Genomic DNA, 19,976 nt, shown 5'->3' on the forward strand with positions numbered 1-19,976 from the left:
AGCATGTTGTATAGTTTCTTTTATCACTCTTGTTGAACCTGGCTTTGAATTTGTTTGGACATTTATGAATGGAACTCTCGTAATCAACATCTTTATGATAATACTTATTATTTTCAGCCTTGTCCCACTCTGGCTGAATAAATACGAGCTTCGATGGTTTGCATTATCTATTATGCTACTTTCTATTTTATCACACGCTTGTTTCAATCCATATGATTTAGAAAATGTTTCTATTTTGATGTCACAAATAAAGAACTATAGGCCAAGTGACTCAGATACATTACTACTAGATAAGATACAGAGACAATTTAAGTGCTGTAGTCTTCATCCTGACCAACCTGGTAGATTTCAGTTTGAACGATTCAACTGTCATTTTAAAACGGGTGAAGTGCCTATATCGTGCTGTAGAATACCTGAAGAAACTCTTCCTGAATGGTTAGTGGGTAAACTAAATGATACAGAGGAGACCCTCCCACAAGCTAAGCCTGAAACTAAGCAGAAAGCTAAGCCTGTACCAGAGCCAGTAGGTAAGCCTGTACAAAAGCCGAAAGCTCCGCCTAAACCATCTGCTGATTCTGCGCCAACTTCAGAAGCTCCCGCTAAAATAGAACCCTTTAAATGCACTAAAACACCAACGAGTGAAACTGCTTACTCATCTGGGTGCGATAAAAACATACAGCTTTACTACATAAACAGCGGAAACTATTTCTTCTATGTATTTTCTACTTGTGCTCCAATTTGTTACGGAGCTGTACTTTACCTTTATCGTATTCCTTTGAACGAGGACACTGACGGCAGTGACAGTGATAACGAAGAAGATGACGATGACAGTGACGATGACAAAGAAATGGTTTAAATGTTTCGTGTCAGTCGAAAAGCTGCATGGAAAGATGTGTTATGTTAGAAACAAGTTTAGTTTCCTCATACCAATTGTAAACAAAAAAGGAACTTCTGTTGAAAGCTGACAAGGATGAATTGGTAACCCCTATATATGTCTGCTTCGTGCTTTTTAGTATGGATCAAAGAGAAAAATCAGACTTTCACAATTTCAACATAATTTAGTATCCAGTTGTTTGGAGTTTAGGAAAAACAAGCGAATAGGAATTCGAGAAATCGTCCACAGACATCCAGGGTTCTCTAGTTACATATCCAAAGAGGAATCAGAATCGAATTTTACAAAAGAATCTAGAATCAAGAAAGATGAAGCAAAAATACAGGAAAAAGATACAAATATAACGACAGAAACTATTGAACACCGGAAAAGGAACCGAGTTTGCAACTGTTTTGAATTAAAAGTTTTATGGAATAAGCAAGAAATTTCGAAAGTTTGGGAAAATGTTCTTACTATTTCAAAATTTAAGAGGTTTGGGCTACAATACGGCAATTTGTTTCTTAAAAAATTGAGACTTATCAAATCCACTCAAGCATTATAAACTGGAATGTGATCTAATCGAATCTTTAAAAACAGCTACCTTTGTCCAAACTGGACCCGCATTTATTTATCGCGGTTGCAGTGGTCCTAGTAAAAGACGAACACATCATATAGTAACAACAAATTAGCCCGAAACTCCTAATAAAGGGTGTCAGATCAAAACACAAAGTAGTACACCATTTGAACCGCCTTTGCCAAAAACCCTATATAGAAAACTTACAGTCCCCTGGCTTGAAAACAAGGAAAGTGGCTTCAACTACAAAGTTCTGCATCGAAGCATCTTTGTTTTCCTCCGCAGCTAACCGAGCACTGGAACATCATAAAGAACTATTTAAGGGTTTATTTTAAATGAAATTGCTGCGTTTAGTGCCTCTTGCAATTGACAAAAAGCAATATTTAAAACTAAATTCATTTTTATAAAAAAAATGTTTGCATTTTCACATACAAGATTTTGATCGTGGTTGCAACGGTAGCAGCAATCGTGGTTACACGACTGCAAAGAGAAATAACTTTAGCAAAGTACTAACTCTTTGACATAGTAACTGAATATATATTATCATATGCATGATGATGCAACACACATATATTTTGACAAGATAATGTAACAGAAGTATCTTTTGAAAAGTTGTTTCTCTAGGATATAAAGTAATATTTGACTGAGTTCGCTGAATAAGAGAGTTTAAATTGTGCAAGGACACAGTTACGTCATATTCTTCTATAGATAGTGTTTTTAAAGTATGTTCAGATACTTTGAAAATATAGAAGACTTTGAGGGCAAGAACGTTGATTTGAAAAAACTTATATCTCAATTTGAACCATGTGTATTCAACTGTCTCCTTGAGCACTGCCTATATACGGTGATTCGCTATGTAGGTACTTTTGACAGAAAAACCAAGTGTGATCCCCACAGAAACCATAAAAATGAAGAAGGAATGAAAAGTATGGTATCAATGGACATGTGATTCAATATTTAATGATAAAAACTAGCTTCATTGTGACAAAAAAGATGGGGCAAGGGGGAGTAGTCGTCATCTGTATATCAGAATTCTGTACCTGTATATCCCCTTGAGCGTGGAGTTCTTATAGTGTTCAATGATTATACCAAATACAATGTTTGAAATAACTGGGTTTCAGCTCTACCATTCGGATATCCTGACTTGGATCATAAAGTAACAAAACCCTTGATTTCAATTGTATTTTTACTTCATGCAAACAAATCATCTGACTCACATAAAGAGCCCATTAAGGTTAGGATTAAGAAGGCACTAATGATCAATTCACGTCGAAATACATTTGACTGTTATAGAGAAATGATATAGAGGTTGGGAGAAATAAAATAATTCTCTCGCATTCAAGGTGATCAATACTGTCTATACTATCGGATCAATGCCAAAAATACACTTCAGAAAATGAGTGCACCAAAGAAAGCATTAAGGTGCTCTAAGACAATATTCTTGCATTGGTAAGATCAAAAAGTGAAGAGGAATATACAGACAAAAATTGACAGGCTTTTAAAATGGTTAATCCAGAACTTGACTACTTTCAATATAATTTGAAGTCTGTTTTAACCAAGTAGGAAGAAGATACAGCTGAATTCAGGAGGGAAATGCTTACGCATAAGGTCCAGGAAGTACATGGATCACTCTTTTTTAGAAAAAAAGTAAGGTAAAAGATGACAGCCATCTAAGTGGCATAGTTGACATACTAGAAACCATTTGGAGAAAAGTATATATCCTATGCAACAAAAAGCAAGTACATCTTGTTATAAAACTGACTGGAAAGAAGGTTAATGTGCTGGTTACACGTCCAGAAACAATCATTGTTAGAGTGAATAAAATTAGTACAAAAAGAATTAATAGGAGGAGCAGGGTTATAGTTTATGACTGCTCTCCATAAAATGAGTTTTTCAAAGAAAAATAATAACTCCATTAAGCCAAAGATAAGCAAAAATCAAATCAAATAATCTACCAAGCGTAAAACTACCACGAATCAGCGTCGATAAATAAATGGAAACCAAAACGAGCAGAAATTACGATAAATAACCGAGTCAAACTCAAAACGAGCAGAAATTAATATAATAAAGAACGACTTCTTGCCTATACTAAATTTTAAAGGCCACTTAACTATAGTATAGGCTAGTACAGTTATTATATTTAAGGTCAATATATTAAAATTTTTCAATAAAAGACGGTCATTGGAATAAAAACCCAATACATACATTTGATTTAGTTAGCTACTTGATTGTTTGAGGCTAGTCTCTTACTATTTCAAAGAAGAAAAAGCCGTAGGCTTTTTCCTGTTTGTAATCAATTAGAAAGAGTTCTACCTTTAAAATTATTACTTTAAATCTGGGTTGCAGCGGTAGCTAGCAACCTAGTAAGAGACGATCACGCCCAATGTTAAGAAATATAAAAACCCCTAACTCCTGAGAAGAGAGTCAGATCTAAACAAAAATTACACTATTAGAACCACCTTGTCCAAAACCCCTATTAAGGAAACTTATCACTCTTTGGGTTGAATAACAAAGAAAATATATTGGCTTAAAAATCAAGAAAATTGACTTTAACCACGTTATTCTCCACAAACGGGATATTTTTTTTCTTTCCGCTTGATTTTCCTCCTCAATTAGCTGGGCACTGGAAAATCATAGAGAGCTGTATAATAGCTCATTTTAAAGCAAATTGCAACATCTAGTCACCTTTGTAATTAAAAATAAAATACTTTTTAAAGTAAAATCTACAGTAAAGAACGATCTCTCACCCATAGTAGCTGATATACCATGGTTCTAAGGGTATTACAGTAAAGAACAAACTTCCAGCTCCTAGTAACTAAAATAAGATTATAATTAATATTAAATATTGATCAATGATGTCATAATCGCGGGTTGTAGCCAGGTCGTCTCTTACTTTTCCAATTAAGAAAAAGCCATAGGTTTTTTCCTGTCTGTAATATCCGGATTGCAGCGGTAGCTAGCAACCTAGTAAGAGACGATCACGTCCAATGCTAAGAAATATAAAATCCGGGTTGCAGCGGTAGCTAGCAACCTAGTAAGAGACGATCACGTCCAATGTTAAGAAATATAAAAACCCATAGTTCCTAACAGAGGAGTCAGATCAAAACAAAAAGTACACCATTAGAACCGCATTGTCCGAAACCCCTGTAAAAGAAACTTTCTGTCCCTTGGCTTGAACAGCAAGGAAAATATATTGGCATGAAAATCAAGAAAATTGACTTTAACCACGTTATTCTCCCCAAAAGGGATATTTTTTTCTTTTTTCTTTTTTTTTCTTTTTATAAATAAAGAGCTATCAAATTAGTCCTGTATAATCAGTTTTTGGCGCCCTGGGTCCGGCGCGGCCCCCCCCCAAGATTTTCCTCTAGATCCGCCGGTGAGATACACAGCATGCACAGCTGTATCCATAATATGACATAGCCCGGTTTGAAACTACGTTTAGTGAGGGTGGGCTCTCAAATGTTGCTGAGAACCTCCAGAGGGCTTGGATAGATAAAATACCTTCTAAGCTTATAGGCCTTGTTCAGATCACACTCTTCACGATTGCCATATACCTCAATCCGCGTTTCTAGAAATTGTATATTACCATGACGATCTTCTCCAAGTTGAGAGTAAAATATCAAACACATGGATTGGGCCTTACTGGAATCTTAGTATTGGACGTGATTGTCTCTTACTAGATTGCAAGCTACCGCTGCAACCCGGATATTCTTTACTATAATTAAGCCAATATATTTCCCTTGTTGTTCAGGCCAAAGGACGATAAGTTTCCTATATAGGGGGCTCGGACGAGGCGGCTCTAATAGTTTACTTCTTATTTTGATCTGATTCTATTTTTCTTACTAGGTAACTAGCTACCACTGCAACCCGGATTCCTAGCTACCGCTGCAACCAGGATTATATTTCATTTTAGAGAACTTCATTTTACCCTGAAGAAAATAACTTGTAGGCCAAAGTCAATCAAAACTTACTTAAAATTTTAAAGAACTTTTTTTAGTTTTCAAGGCCTTCACAAAATTGTTACTAGGACAACTGGAATACTTATGCAGTTTACATAATAATGATTATATCTAGGCTACATGCTTTTTATAAAGTTAAAAATACTATTCCTGTTATAGATACATTTCTGTTAAAAATACTATTCTGTTATATATAATGCATAATACCAATGCAGAAAAATGCAATTTTCGTAAAAAGATTATCCTATTTTAAAAACTATTTTGTTTTTAATTACATGCAATCAAGGTTGCCACCGTCCGGGATTAATCCCGGTTTTCCGGAATTTTTTTGCGGTCCGGTTTTTTTTTGTCCGGGATTTTTTGTAAAAAAAAAAACGGGATTGTTTGATAAAAGCCGGGATCTTTTTTTTATTAAAAAGAGATTTTCAAAAATTTTGGCTGATAGTCTACTACTTTTTTCTGTACAATATCATTCATATTCTTTGTTTTTGTTTGTTCCTTCTGCATTTGCGCGATTACGCTGGGGCAACGATTTTTTTTCGGGATTTGACTTTAGAAAATTCGACTCCTATGTAACGACGAGCGGCGAATTCAAAACAAAAAAATGTGTTTTTTTCAAAAAAAAATGCGTCTCGAACGTATTCCAAAATCTAGGGCAGCGGAAGCGATAAATGCCATCAGAAAACTTGATATGCTCAGTTCCAATCCAATGTCTTTTTAATTTGGTGTTTTGCATCCGGGTTGCAGCGGTAGCTAGCAACCTAGTAAGAGACGATCACGTCCAATGTTAAGAAATATAAAAACCCATAGTTCCTAAAAAAGGAGTCAGATCAAAACAAAAAGTACACCATTAGAACCGCCTTGTCCGAAAACCCTGTAAAGGAAACTTTCTGTCCCTTGGCTTGAACAGAAAGGGAAATATATTGGCTTGAAAATCAAGAAAAGTGGCAGCTACTACAACATTCTTCCTAAACGGGATATTTTTTTCTTTTTTTTTTCTTTGTTTCCAGAGATAGCTTGGCACTGGAACATTGTAGAGGGTTGTTCAATATCCGGGTTGCAGCGGTAGCTAGCAACCTAGTAAGAGACGATCACGTCCAATGTTAAGAAATATAAAAACCCGTAGCTCCTAAAACAAGAGTCAGATCAAAACAAAAAGTACACCATTAGAACCGCTTTGTCCGAAACCCCTGTATAGGAAACTTTCTGTCCCTTGGCTTGAACAGAAAGGGAAATATATTGGCTTGAAAATCAAGAAAAGTGGCAGCTACTACAACATTCTTCCTAAACGGGATATTTTTTTCTTTTTTTTTTCTTTGTTTCCAGAGATAGCTTGGCACTGGAACATCGTAGAGGGTTGTTCAATAGCTCATTTTAAAGGAAATTAATTGGGTTAAAAACCTTTTGTAACTAAAATAAATTATTTCTAAAAGAGAATAAATTTTTCCACCAAAAACTGCATTTTCGATGTCTTTTCACACTGCAGTCTTTCAAACATACTCGTATACCAGCGGTAAGATTTGAACCCACGCCTCCGAAGAGACTGGTGGTTAACACCAGTGTTACATAAAGGATCGATAACGTTTATGATAAATGGGGCCTAAGCTACTTTCAGTGGATATAGCTGAAACCGAGTAAAGAACAAACCATGGCCCATAGTATTACATTAAAGAACGACACTTAGCCCATGTTAACTGAAACATAAATAGGGATTATGCAATTTCCATCAGTATCATGGCTGCAGAGGTGTCCGAAACCAAGTAAAGAACAAACCATTATAGTAAAGAACATTTCATGTTAAAGATTAATGATTGATGCCATAATCATAGTTTGTAGCCAGGTCGTCTCTTACTATTCCAAAGAAGAAAAAGCCGTAGGCTTTTTCCTGTTTGTAATCATATAGTAAAGAATGATCCGGGTTGCACCGGTAGCTAGCAACCTAGTTAGAGACGATCACGTCCAATGTTAAGAAATTTAAAAACCCATAGTTCCTTAAAAAAAGGAGTCAGATCATTACAATATTACAATAAGGAACGAACTTTAACCCATAGTAACTTAAGTATTAAATCAAACGGTTCGTTGTCATAGTAAAGAGCTGTGTAATGGCTCATTTTAAAGGAAATTGCTGTATATAGAAACCTTTTGTAATTAACAAAATTAATTATTATTATAAAAACAGATTATTACGATGTGGTAAAGAACTAACTCTAGCCGATAGTAACTAATTTAATTTTGAAAAGAAAGAATTACAGCAGAAACCTAAATGGTAGTATAAGTAAGCTACATTTAATAACAACCGTCCACCAGGATTTGAACTCGGATCACAGGATTCAAAGTCTTAGGTGCTAACAACTACACCAAGAAACGTTCATATAAGAAAGAATTTTAACAGTATATGATAACTTAAAGACCAAACTCTAACCATCAGTATTGTCTATCAGACCGTTTTAACGAACTTTATAGCAATTTTATACATTAAAAGACGATCATTGGATTAAAAAATTACTGCATACATTGGACTTATTGAGCTACTTGATCGTTTGAGGTTCGTCTCTTACTATTTCAAAGAGGAAAAAGCCGTAGGCTTTTTCCTGTTTGTAATATCCGGGTTGCAGCGGTAGCTAGCAACCTAGTAAGAGACGATCACGTCCAATGTTAAGAAATATAAAAAACCATAGTTCCTAAAAAAGGAGTCAGATCAAAGCAATTTTCCGGGTTGCAGCGGTAGCTAGCAATCCGGGTTGCAGCGGTAGCTAGCAACCTAGTAAGAGACGATCACGTCCAATGTTAAGAAATGTAAAAACCCATAGTTCCTAAAAAAGGAGTCAGATCAAAATAAAAAGTACACCATTAGAACCGCCTAGTCCGAAACCCCTGTATAGGAAACTTTCTGTCATTTGGCTTGAACAGCAAGGGAAATATATTGGCTTGAAAATCAAGAAAAGTGGCAGCTAATACAACATTCTGCCTAAACGGGATATTTTTTCTTTCTTGTTATCCAGAGATAGCTTTGCACTGGAACATCGTAGAAAGTTGTTCATCCGGGTTGCAGCGGTAGATCAAAACAAAAAGTACACCATTAGAACCGCCTTGTCCGAAACCCCTGTATAGGAAACTTTCTGTCCCTTGGCTTGAACAGCAAGGGAAATATATTGGCTTGAAAATCAAAAAAAGTGGCAGCTATTACAACATTCTGCCTAAACGGGATATTTTTTTCTCTTTTCTTTTGTATCCAGAGATAGCTTGGCACTGGAACATCGTAGAGGGTTGTTCAATAGCTCATTTTAAAGAAAATTAATTGGGTTAAAAATCTATAGTAACTAAAATAAATTATTTCTAAAAGAGAATAAATTTTTCCACCAAAAACTGCATTTTCGATGTGTTTTCACACTGCAGTCTTTCAAACATAATCGCATACCAGCGGTAAGATTTGAACCCACACCTCCGAAGAGACTGGTGGCTAACACCAGTGCCTTGGACCACTCGGCCAGGCTGCCTCTCATAAATAAATATATATGTGAATTTGGGTTGCAGCAGTAGCTAGCAACCTAGTAAGAGACGATAAGTCCAATGCTAAGAAATATAAAAACCCAAAACTCGTAAAAATAGAGTCAGATCAAAACAAAAGTATATCATTAGAACTACCTTGTCTGAAACCCTACTAGATAAATAATGAATGTCATCATAGTTTTATATTAGAGCTATGACGTGAATAGAAAAACACGAAAATATATTGTTGTTTCTGAAGACGTCTTGAAATAATATCATTGCGCCATGACGTCAATAAAATCATTACGCCGTGACGTCATAATTACTACTTAAGAACGACAAAGATGTAAATTCTGTCATTCTTGATTAGATAATGGTTAGATCGAAGCAAGCTATACGCAAGTTGAAAAAACAGTACTACACAAACAACAGAGATAGTAACTTGAAAAGAAAAAAGCAAAGGTATTCAACCGACCAGGCGTATCGAGAAGTAATAATTGAGAGATCAAAACAAAACAGCAAGATGTGTTATCTCAATGATGAAGATTATAGACATGCAAAAATTGAGACAGCCAAACAAAAGTTCAAGGAGAGTTATCACAATGATGAAGATTACCGCATCAAATATAAGAAAAACCAAAAGCAAAGGTATTTCAACCGTCCAGGTGTATCGAGAAGTAAAAATTGAGACAGCCAAACAAAAGATCAAGGAGCGTTACTGGGGTGACAAAATCTATAATGAAAAAATTAAATTCTCTGCGAGGTTGTACCGAAGAACGCATAAGGACAAAGGGAAAAATTACATTCAGAAATACAAGAAGATGGCAAAAATGCAGGCTGATCTTTATAAATTGATTATAATAAAGAACGAACTTTAGCCTATACTAACTGAAATGTTTTCCGGGTTGCAGCGGTAGCTAGCAACCTAGTAAGAGACGATCACGTCCAATGTTAAGAAATATAAAAACCCATAGTTCCTAACAAAGGAGTCAAATCAAAACAAAAAGTACACCATTAGAACCGCCTTGTCCGAACCCCTGTATAGGAAACTTTCTGTCCCTTGGCTTGAACAGCAAGGGAAATATATTGGCTTGAAAATCAAGAAAATTGACTTTAACCACGTTATTCTCCACAAACGGGATATTTTTTTCTTTTTTTCTTTTTTTTTTGTATCCAGAGATAGCTTGGCACTGGAACATCGTAGAGGGTTGTTCAATAGCTCATTTTAAAGGAAATTAATTCGGTTAAAAATCTATAGTAACTAAAATAAATTATTTCTAAAAGAGAATGAATTTTTCACCAGAAACTGCATTTTTGATGTCTTTTCACACTGCAGTCTTTCAAACATAATCGTATACCAGCGGTAAGATTTGAACCCACGCCTCCGAAGAGACTGGTGGCTAACACCAGTGCCTTGGACCACTCGGCCAGGCTGCCTCTCATAAATAAATATATATATGAATTTGGGTTGCAGCAGTAGCTAGGAACCTAGTAAGAGACGATCAGTCCAATGCTAAGAAACATAAAAACCCAAAACTCCTAAAAATAGAGTCAGATTAAAACAAAAGTACAATTAGAATTACCTTTTCTGAAACCCTACTAGATAAATAATGAATGTCATCATAGTTTTATATTAGATCTATGACGTGAATAGAAAAACACGAAATTATATTGTTGTTTCTGAAGACGTCATGAAATAATACCATTGCGCCATGACATCATGAAATAAAATCACTACGCCGTGACGTCATAATGAGTATATAAGAAAAGTCAAAACTGTAAATTCTCTCATTCTGGATTAGATAATGATTAGATCAAAGCAAGCTATACGCAAGTTGAAAAAAAGTACTACACAAACAACAGAGATAGTAACTTGAAAAGAAAAAAGCAAATGTACTCGACCGACCAGGCGTATCGAGAAGTAATAATTGAGAGAGCAAAACAAAGGTATTCAACCGACCAGGCGTATCAAGAAATAATAATTGAGAGAGAAAAACAAAGGTATTCAACCGACCAGCCGTATCGAGAAGTAATAATTGAGAGAGCAAAACAAAACAGCAAGATGTGTTATCACAATGATGTAGTTTATAGACATGCAAAAATTGAGACAGCCAAACAAAAGATCAAGGAACGGTATGGTAATGATAAAGATTACAGAGAAGCAACAATTGAGCAGGCTAGACAAAAGAGCAACGAACGGTATGATAATGATAAAGATTACAGAGAAGCAAGAATTGAGCAGGCTAGACAAAAGATCAAGGAGCGTTATCACAATGATGAAGATTACCGAAAAATATATAAGAAAAAAGTTGCTACCAGAATAATGGGTAGATACTGGGGTGACAAAAGCTATAATGAAAAAATTAAATTCTCTCTGAGGTTTTACCGAAGAACACATAAGGACAAAGGGAAAAATTACATTCAGAAATACAAGAAGATGGCAAAAATACAGGCTGATCTTCGTAAATTGAGAAACATTTTACGCATGTTTTACCAGGATCATGAAAAGTATTCAAAATTACAGATTAAAATTCTCTTTGAAAGAGCGGATGCTGTTGAAAAGTCGGCTAGAAATGCTTTGGCAAAGCTTCATAGTAATATCCAAAAGAAATGTTGTCAGTTTAATGAAAAGCTTCCAAGGTATGGATTGGCAACTGCGGAACAGTTTATAGATGCAATGGAAAATGTTCGACAACACAGTGAATATACGGAGGCGTACTTCTTAGAAAATTCGTATATTAATTTTGGAAGGAGCAATTGCAGTTTATGTAGCAGCAATAAAAATATATATACAAGCATACCTATCAACAGCGAAGGAAAAGCAATGTTTTTCAATTATGGCGAAAACGAGCCTGTTAGGGTTATTAGTAAATGTGTTTGTAAGACTAATGATTTAGAACAAATTACTGGAACAACGACTCAAGAAAAAAGAATTTCTAACTGTGTTTTAAACAGTTCTTTTAGTTCTACTGAATATTTGGCAAAAAATTCTCTGTGTAGTAGAACAAACTGTCCTGAAAAGAACGGGACAACTATTGAAAAATGCTCTGAATCTAGATCTGACAAGGAAATTATGATGGCTGAAGTCACCTATAACAATCTGAGTAAACATTCAAAACCAAAAATTGGGCAGCATTTACATTAAAAGACGATCACTGAAATAACAAACCATTCCATACATTAGACTTAGTTAGCTACTTGATTGTTTGAGTTTCGTCTCTTACTATTTAAAAGAAGAAAAAGCCGTAGGCTTTTTCCTGTTTGTATTTATAGTTAAAAAACGAACTCAAGTCCAAAGAAACTGAACACTGTGGTTCATTCACATTATCTTCATTATTTTAGCTAGAATGTAAATAAACAAGTTTCTTTTTTAAATTTTAAATTGAAAAGATAGTGCTTTTAATTCAACATATAAAAAGTTCTCCCCGACGGGGAATCGAACCCCCTTCTCCCAGGTAACAAGTTGGCATACTTACCATTAGACTATCGAAGACTTATAAAATAAAAGTTACATATAAGCTATGATATTATTTTTATAATCCGGGTTACATAAAGGTTATAATAAAGAACGAATATTCTACCGATTGTCTACTAATTACCATATATGCCGTAATAAGTGGCATGACGTAACATCTAACAAATATTGTGTACTAATAACCATATATGACGTAATAGTGACGTGACGTAAAAATCGAAAAATCAATTTTTATTATAATTTTAGTTTTTTACATTAAAGATATACATTAAAGAACGAACTTTATTCCATAGTAACTGAAGTATTATAAGGGATCATTATATAGATGATGTATTTTCCTTAATGATCATACTAGACCGGGTTGCAGCGGTAGCTACCAACCTTATAAGAGACGATCACGTCCAATGTTAAGAAATATAAAAACCCATAACTCCTTAATCCGGGTTGCAGCGGTAGTTTTACATTAAAGGACGAACTATTGTTAGTAGTGATGACTGATATTTTTAAATAGCTTTCATTTATCCTGGGTGCAATGGTAGCTAGCAGCCTATTAAGAGACGATCAGGTCTAATATTCTTATTACAGAATCTGTAATTTCATTATGCTTGTATCAAAAGATGATCATTAAAAGAGCTAACCATTGCATATATTGGACTTAATTAGTAGCCTGATTCTTTGAGGATCGTCTCTTACCATGCCAAAGAAGAAAAAGCCGTAGGCTTTTTCCTGTTTGTAATCAAACAGTTCGTAATCTGGGTTGCAGCGGTAGCTAGCTTACGGTTTGCAGCGGTAGCTAGCAACCTAGTAAGAGACGATCACGCCCCATAGTAAATACTAAATTAACCAATAACTCCTGAAAAAAGATTCAGATCAAAACAAAAGTATACTATTAGAGCCGCCTTGTCCGAAACTTATGTATAGCAAACTTACCGTTCTTTGGCTTGATCCGGGTTGCAGCGGTAGCTAGTTATAGTAAAGAACGACCTCTAACCCATGTCAATGTTAATTGATCCGGGTTGCTGTTACATTAAAGGACGATCATTGAAATAACAAACCATTGCATACATTGGACTTATATAGCTACTTGATTGTTTGAGGTTCATCTCTTACTATTTCAAAGAAGAAAAAGCCGTAGGATTTTTCCTGTTTGTAATCAGGTTTGATAATAATATATATTTAAATAATCCGGGTTGCTACATAAAGGACCGATACAGTTCAGCATAAATGGGGAATATGTAAGTTTCATCGGATATAGCTGAAATCCGGGTTGCAGCGGTAGCTAGCAACCTAGTAAGAGCCGATCACGTCCAATAATAAGAAATATAAAATCCGGGTTTCAGCGGTAGCTAGCAACCTAGTAAGAGACGATCACGTCCAATGTTAAGAAATAAAAAAACTCAAAGCTCCTAAAAAAACAATCAGATCAAAACAAAAAGTACACCATTAGAACCGCCTTGTCCGAAAGCTCTGTATAGGAAACTTTCTGTCATTTGCCTTGAACAGCAAGGGAAATATATCGGCTTGAAAATCAAGAAAAGTGGCAGCTACTACAGCATTCTGCCTAAACGGGATATTTTTTTCTTTCTTTCTTTTGTTTCCAGAGATAGCTTGACGCTGGAACATCGTAGAAAGTTGTTCAATGGCTCAATTTAAAGGAATCCGGGTTGCAGCGGTAGCTAGCAACCTAGTAAGAGACGATCACGTCCAATGTTAAGAAATATAAAAACCCATAGTTCCTAAAAAAGGAGTCAGATCAAATTCAAAAGTACACCATTAGAACCACCTTGTCCGAAACCCCTGTATAGTAAACTTTCTGTCCCTTGGCTTGAACAGCAAGGGAAATATATAACAGTAAGCACCAAAGATTATCTCATAGTAACTGATGCAATAGGGAAAAGAAAAAGGTCTGTGGTATATGTGACGTCATACGAGGGTACATTTGATTTTAAATAAATCCAAACAGCTAAAGCAAAAAGCCTGATACATGTCTGAGGTAATGAAATTTCAAACAGTTCGTGGTAACGAACTGTGTAGTAAGAGCGACCCTGCTCAATAGTAACCGAAACTAAAAAAAAAATTAATTTTGATACAAATAGATACATCAAAAGAATTGGATCAAAAGAATTGGAAAAAAAGAGTTATAATAAAGAACGAATATAACGCTATTATAATCACATTGAAAAAGGTTATTGTTTACAATTTGTTGAAAAGATACAAAAGGATTGGTTTTTCTCGTATAACAATATATGACATAATAAGTGAATGTAATATTTATACACGTTTATCTTACGACAAGAAATTTTATTTCATTTTTGTTATCAGTTCAGGATCGCTAAAGTTATAATGTAAACTGCAAAAATATTTATGGTATCTGAGCAATAATTTGAATATTTTAATTCAAATTTATATTGAAATACTATCATTTAATATCACAAAAAAAAAAAAAATCATCAGCATTGCAAACCTAGATTAGCAAAATTATATTTATAAGCAGATAAAACATGAAAATCAAGGAAATAAATAGGACGGCAAACGTGGCTTGGTCATCTTCTGACATTAGTCCCATTTATCTGGTTTGTGGCACTGCTGCACAATTCGTTGAGCTCGAAGCAAACGGTTCTAGTGCTATTGAAGTATTTGAGTTAGATCTGGTATCCAAGAATATTTCATTGCAGTCCATAGCCACAGTAAAATCAAATCACAGGTATGAAAAAATAATATGGGGACAGCATGGTGGCGCTCTCGGGGTCATTGCAGCAGGATCTGAAAGTGGTCTTCTTGAATTATATTCCGTCTCTGACATTCTACAAGGTCGTTCACAACCTCTTCAAGTCTCGCAAGATCATTCGGGAAAAATATCAGCTTTAGGATTTAGTCACTTCCAGTCAAACCTTTTGGCTAGTGGATCTGCTGACTCGGAAGTATTTTTATGGGATTCAGAAAAGTCACATGGCCATTTGCAGTTTCCATTTCCACAAGTTACTGGTGGGGTTACAGATCTGGCATGGAATATGAAATGTGATAATATTCTTGCGTCGGCTTTTTCGTCAAAAGTCATTATTGCCGATGTGCGTTCTATGAAAGGGATCCAGACGATATCGGAATCTACAAGGGTCCAGTATAGAAGTATTGCATGGAATCCTGAAGCTGGCACCCAAATTGCAATCGCTTCTGAGGATGATCATATGCCAGTGATTCGAATATGGGATGTTCGAAAAACTGTATCCCCTCTCTATTCCTTGGAAGGACATACCAGCGGAGTTTTGTCTGTTAGTTGGTGCAGTAGTGACTCCAGCATTTTAGCTAGCTGTGCGAAGGATAACAGAATTCTCCTTTGGAATCCGGCCATGGCAGCTTTGAGCGGTGAAGTGGCTGGTACAATTGAACCTTTTGATGTTGATTTCTGTCCCAGAAACCCTGCATTAATTGCCGTGCCATCCTTTAATTCAAAGATAACTATTCATTCTATTATGGGCGGCACTTCTGTTGAAGAAAAGGATAACATATATGTTTCTCCTATGGCAGGATATTTTTCTGGTGAAGAAAATTTGCCCGGTCAAGAACTTCAACAGGTTAAGCTAATTCAGTCAAGTCCTCCAGTCTGGCCACCCAGATGGATGTACTCTCCTTGCAGGCCTTCAATTGGGTTTGGAGGAAAACTTCTCACCTCTGAAGAATCAGTCCAGGGTGGGATGGCTACGCGAAAGATTGTCATCAAACAAGTTACTGGTGACAGGGCCCTGATTTCAAGGTCAATCATGTTTGCAGAATCGTTTGCTTCTGGCAATCTATTACCTTACTGTGATATGAAAGTTGAAAGTAGTCAGGCTGATACAGAAGCAAATATATGGAAAGCCATTCGCTCTTATTTTGTTGAAGACCCCCGATTAGACCAAATACAAGTTCTTGGGTATAACAATGAAGATATCTCTAATAAGGTTGATGCTTTTCTGGGAGTGACTGTTGACGCTGTTGGACCATTAAGTACACAAGTCAACGGACTCGGGCTGGAGGAAAATCTTAATGACGTTGACGTTTTTGAGACGTTAGTGAACCAGCAGAATCCAGACGTAGTGAACCTTCAACCGGGTGTTACTTCTTCATCAGAGGAAGATGCTCTAATCAAGTCTATTAGTGTTAACATAGATGATAGTATTGACGGCCTTATTAACCAATCTTTAATAAGCGGAAACGTAAAAGGAGTTGTAAACCTTTGTATCAAAGGTGGAAAATGGACAGATGCCTTAAATTTGGCGACCTTAGGTGGGGAAGAATTGTTGCTGGAAACTCAACAAAAGTATGCCAAATCTGCCACTGGTGTCTCTCGACTGATCTCTGCCGTTGTACTTGGTCAATGGGATGGTATAGCTCAAAACTGTGATTTGTCATCCTGGAAAGAGGTTGCAACTTGTGCTGTTATGTTTGCTGCGCCGCAACAGGTCGCAACTGTTTGTAAAACTCTTGGGCAATGTCTTGAAGCACAAAGTCGTAGAAGTGCGGATGCTTCTCTCTGTTATATTCTGGCTGGAGACATTGGATCCCTTGTACAATCTTTCGAAGCAATCAAGAACAAGAAGTTTGACATCATAGTTTTGCAGGAATTTACCGAGCAAATAATGATCATCCGAGCAGCATTAAAGATGCGTTATGGAAATGAAGAGGGTCTTCCAGCAAACGCAGTAGCCAAGATTGCTGAGTTTTCTAGTGTTCTTGCCTCTGAAGGTCAATTAGAACTTGCTTTAATGCTTCTTGGATACGTTGGAGAAAATGATGTTCTGGAATTGAGAAGTAGGCTTGAATATGCCACTGGTCGGCGACAGCCACTCAAAACTACTGCCAAACGAGTTGGAGCCACACAGGCCAAACCTACGGCATCGATGCCCTCTGTTTATGGACAGCAGATAACACCTACTGCACAATATGCTCCTCAACATAATATCGCCCCACAGCCCCCTACTTATGGACAACAACGTACTACTAATGCGACGCCTATTAAGTCATTCCCTCCTCAGCAAGTTGCTCCTGCTCAGCCCTCTTTTTATGGAAATCAGCGTCCATCGACTCCGTCAAATGCTTCTCAGCAAGCTCCACCGTCAATTGCTTCTCAGCAAGCTCCACCGTCCATTCAAGCCATGCAACAGGCAACATTTGGAACTTCTGGATCAAATACCTTTTTGCCTGCTGCTCAGGCTGCGACGGCTTCTATGCCCACTAAACCAGTGTTTCAACCAACTACGCCTGTCTCAATGACGCCACAGGCATTACCAACCCTAAGTGCTGCGCCCCTAGCCAGCACTTCAGTGAGACAAGAGACAGCTGGCTGGAACGACCCCCCTAAGCCAGTTAGTTCCAGTATACGAAGCATTAAACATAAAAGACCGCCTTCTAGTGGACAGGGGATGCAGCAGTTATATGGACAGACTGCGAGTTATCAGCCACAGTCTAGTTTTTATCAGCCAGTAGGATCAGTACAGCCAATGGAATCAATACAAGCGAACCCCACTCACGGTAATATTGGCTTGAACTCAGATGGTTACTCACCAGCCCCTCAGTTAAATTCCTCACCAGCCCTTATTAAGTCATTCCCTCCTCAGCAAGTTGCTCCTACTCAGCCCTCTTTTTATGGAAATCATCGTCCATCGACTCCGTCAAATGCTTCTCAGCAAGCTCCACCGTCCATTGCTTCTCAGCAAGCTCCACCGTCCATTCAAGCCATGCAACAGGCAACATTTGGAACTTCTGGATCCAATACCTTTTTGCCTGCTGCTCAGGCTGCGACGGCTTCTATGCCCACTAAACCAGTGTTTCAACCAACTACGCCTGTCTCAATGACGCCACAGGCATTACCAACCCCAGGTGCTGCGCCCCTAGCCAGCACTTCAGTGAGACAAGAGACAGCTGGCTGGAACGACCCCCCTAAGTCAGTTAGTTCCAGTATACGAAGCATTAAACATAAAAGACCGCCTTCTAGTGGACAGGGGATGCAGCAGTTATATGGACAGACTGCGAGTTATCAGCCACAGTCTAGTTTTTATCAGCCAGTAGGATCAGTACAGCCAATGGAATCAATACAAGCGAACCCCACTCACGGTAATATTGGCTTCAACTCAGATGGTTACTCACCAGCCCCTCAGTTAAATTCATATTCACAAGAAATGTATAACCCCATGCCTTCCCAATTGCCGAACAAGCCAAGACAATTCCAACGAGTGAATCCAACATCACCTCCTGCTCCTTCACAACAATTCCAAAGAATGAATCCAACACCACCTCCTGCTTCTCAGCTAAACTTGCAGTCGCAGCAAGGGTATAATCCCACTCTTCCTCACCCCCCGCGCTACGCTGCTCCTCCACCGCAACTACAAAGAATGAATCCAACACCGCCTCCTGCTTCTCAGTTTAATATGCAGTTGCAGCAAGGATATAACCCTACTCCTCCTCAGCTGTTGTGCCACGCTCCTGCTCCTTCACAGCGGTTTCAAATGTCTGACCCAACACCGCTGCCAAGCCAGAGCAAGTGAATTTGCAACCGCACTTAGTGCCTTCTTCACAAAGTCAACCCATGATGTCGGATACTCGGCAGAGGGCAATGACCCAAGTTCCACAAAACCAAATGAATCCAAACTCTTCTTCGCAGCAAACACAAATGATGACAAATTTCTCGGCTCAAAGTCAGAATCAATACGAAGCTATGCCTCAGCAGTACCAGGCTTCTTACAATCAAGGAATGACTGATATTCATATGGAATCCGACTATGGCGCTGATGCTTCTTCGCTGCCAGCTGAATATGTTGTTATTTATGACACTTCGGGAAAATTAAGAGAAATTGTTTGTTCAACAGCTACTGCAACCGCACCGACAATGAAAAGAAAGTTGGACTAAGTGGCCAAGAAGATGCAGATGCTTTACGAGAAATTGAGGATGGGAGGGCTTTCGCCACTCGCAATTGGTAATCTCCAAAAGCTGGTTGATCATGTCAAGGTTGGAGATTATGCCACGGGGCTTAGTGTGCATCAAGAATCGGAGAAGTATTCTTATACCGAAGTTGGCGCTTTTTCTCCAGCTCTGAAGGCTTTGCTACAGTGGGCTATTACTTCTAATCTGTATTTGCAGTAGGTTTTAAATGAAATTGTTGAAGTTTTTCTGCTGGGTTACAGCTGCTTAAGTTTTTGACGGATAGTATTTAGGTGCGTTTTGAATGCTGCGTACTTGTTTTCCTTTTTCTTATTAACTTTAGGAATATATCAATTAACTAAATCTTTTATTGTGAAAAAAAAAATGTTTGGGTGTGAATTGCTCAGTTATTTTTGTACTTCGGTTTTGGTACCAGAGTTCATTTATGCAGCTGAGTCAGGGGTCTCGGGGCTTTAGTAAAATTCCGGTTAAACCTGGGGTCCGTCAGAGTGGTGTCCTTTCACTTTATATTTATGAAGCTTGCTTATTGTATGTTTTTCATACGATGCTGTTTTCTTATTCTTCAGGGTTGTTAAACGTCTCCATTATTGCATATGCGGATCTTCTGCTTGTTAGCAGGTCAAAGTTTACTTTAACGAAGTCTGTGCTACTAGTATCGCGGCTGTATGGGGAAATCGGATTAAACCTCAACA

The 19,976-nt window shown here is 37.3% G+C and overlaps 1 protein-coding gene across 2 annotated transcripts; it reads left to right on the forward strand.

The window, feature by feature from the left end:
- The first annotated feature begins 15,347 nt into the window (after nucleotides 1-15,347).
- LOC148953137 (protein transport protein Sec31A-like) lies at nucleotides 15,348-18,987 on the forward strand. 2 transcript variants are annotated; one of them, XM_089088317.1, is made up of 2 exons: nucleotides 15,348-16,306; nucleotides 16,382-18,987. In XM_089088317.1, the coding sequence occupies exons 1-2, from the start codon at nucleotides 15,380-15,382 to the stop codon at nucleotides 18,887-18,889; spliced, it is 3,435 nt and encodes a 1,144-aa protein (XP_088944443.1). In that variant the 5' UTR covers nucleotides 15,348-15,379; the 3' UTR covers nucleotides 18,890-18,987. The 2 variants fall into 2 exon arrangements, with proteins under 2 accessions (XP_088944443.1, XP_088944442.1); XM_089088316.1 differs by having other exon boundaries at nucleotides 15,348-18,987.
- Nucleotides 18,988-19,976: the final 989 nt, after the last annotated feature.

Source organism: Artemia sp. Qi Xiang Cuo, chromosome 4 (assembly GCF_049724085.1).
Source record: "Artemia sp. Qi Xiang Cuo chromosome 4, ASM4972408v1, whole genome shotgun sequence".
Taxonomy (NCBI): domain Eukaryota; kingdom Metazoa; phylum Arthropoda; class Branchiopoda; order Anostraca; family Artemiidae; genus Artemia; species Artemia sp. Qi Xiang Cuo.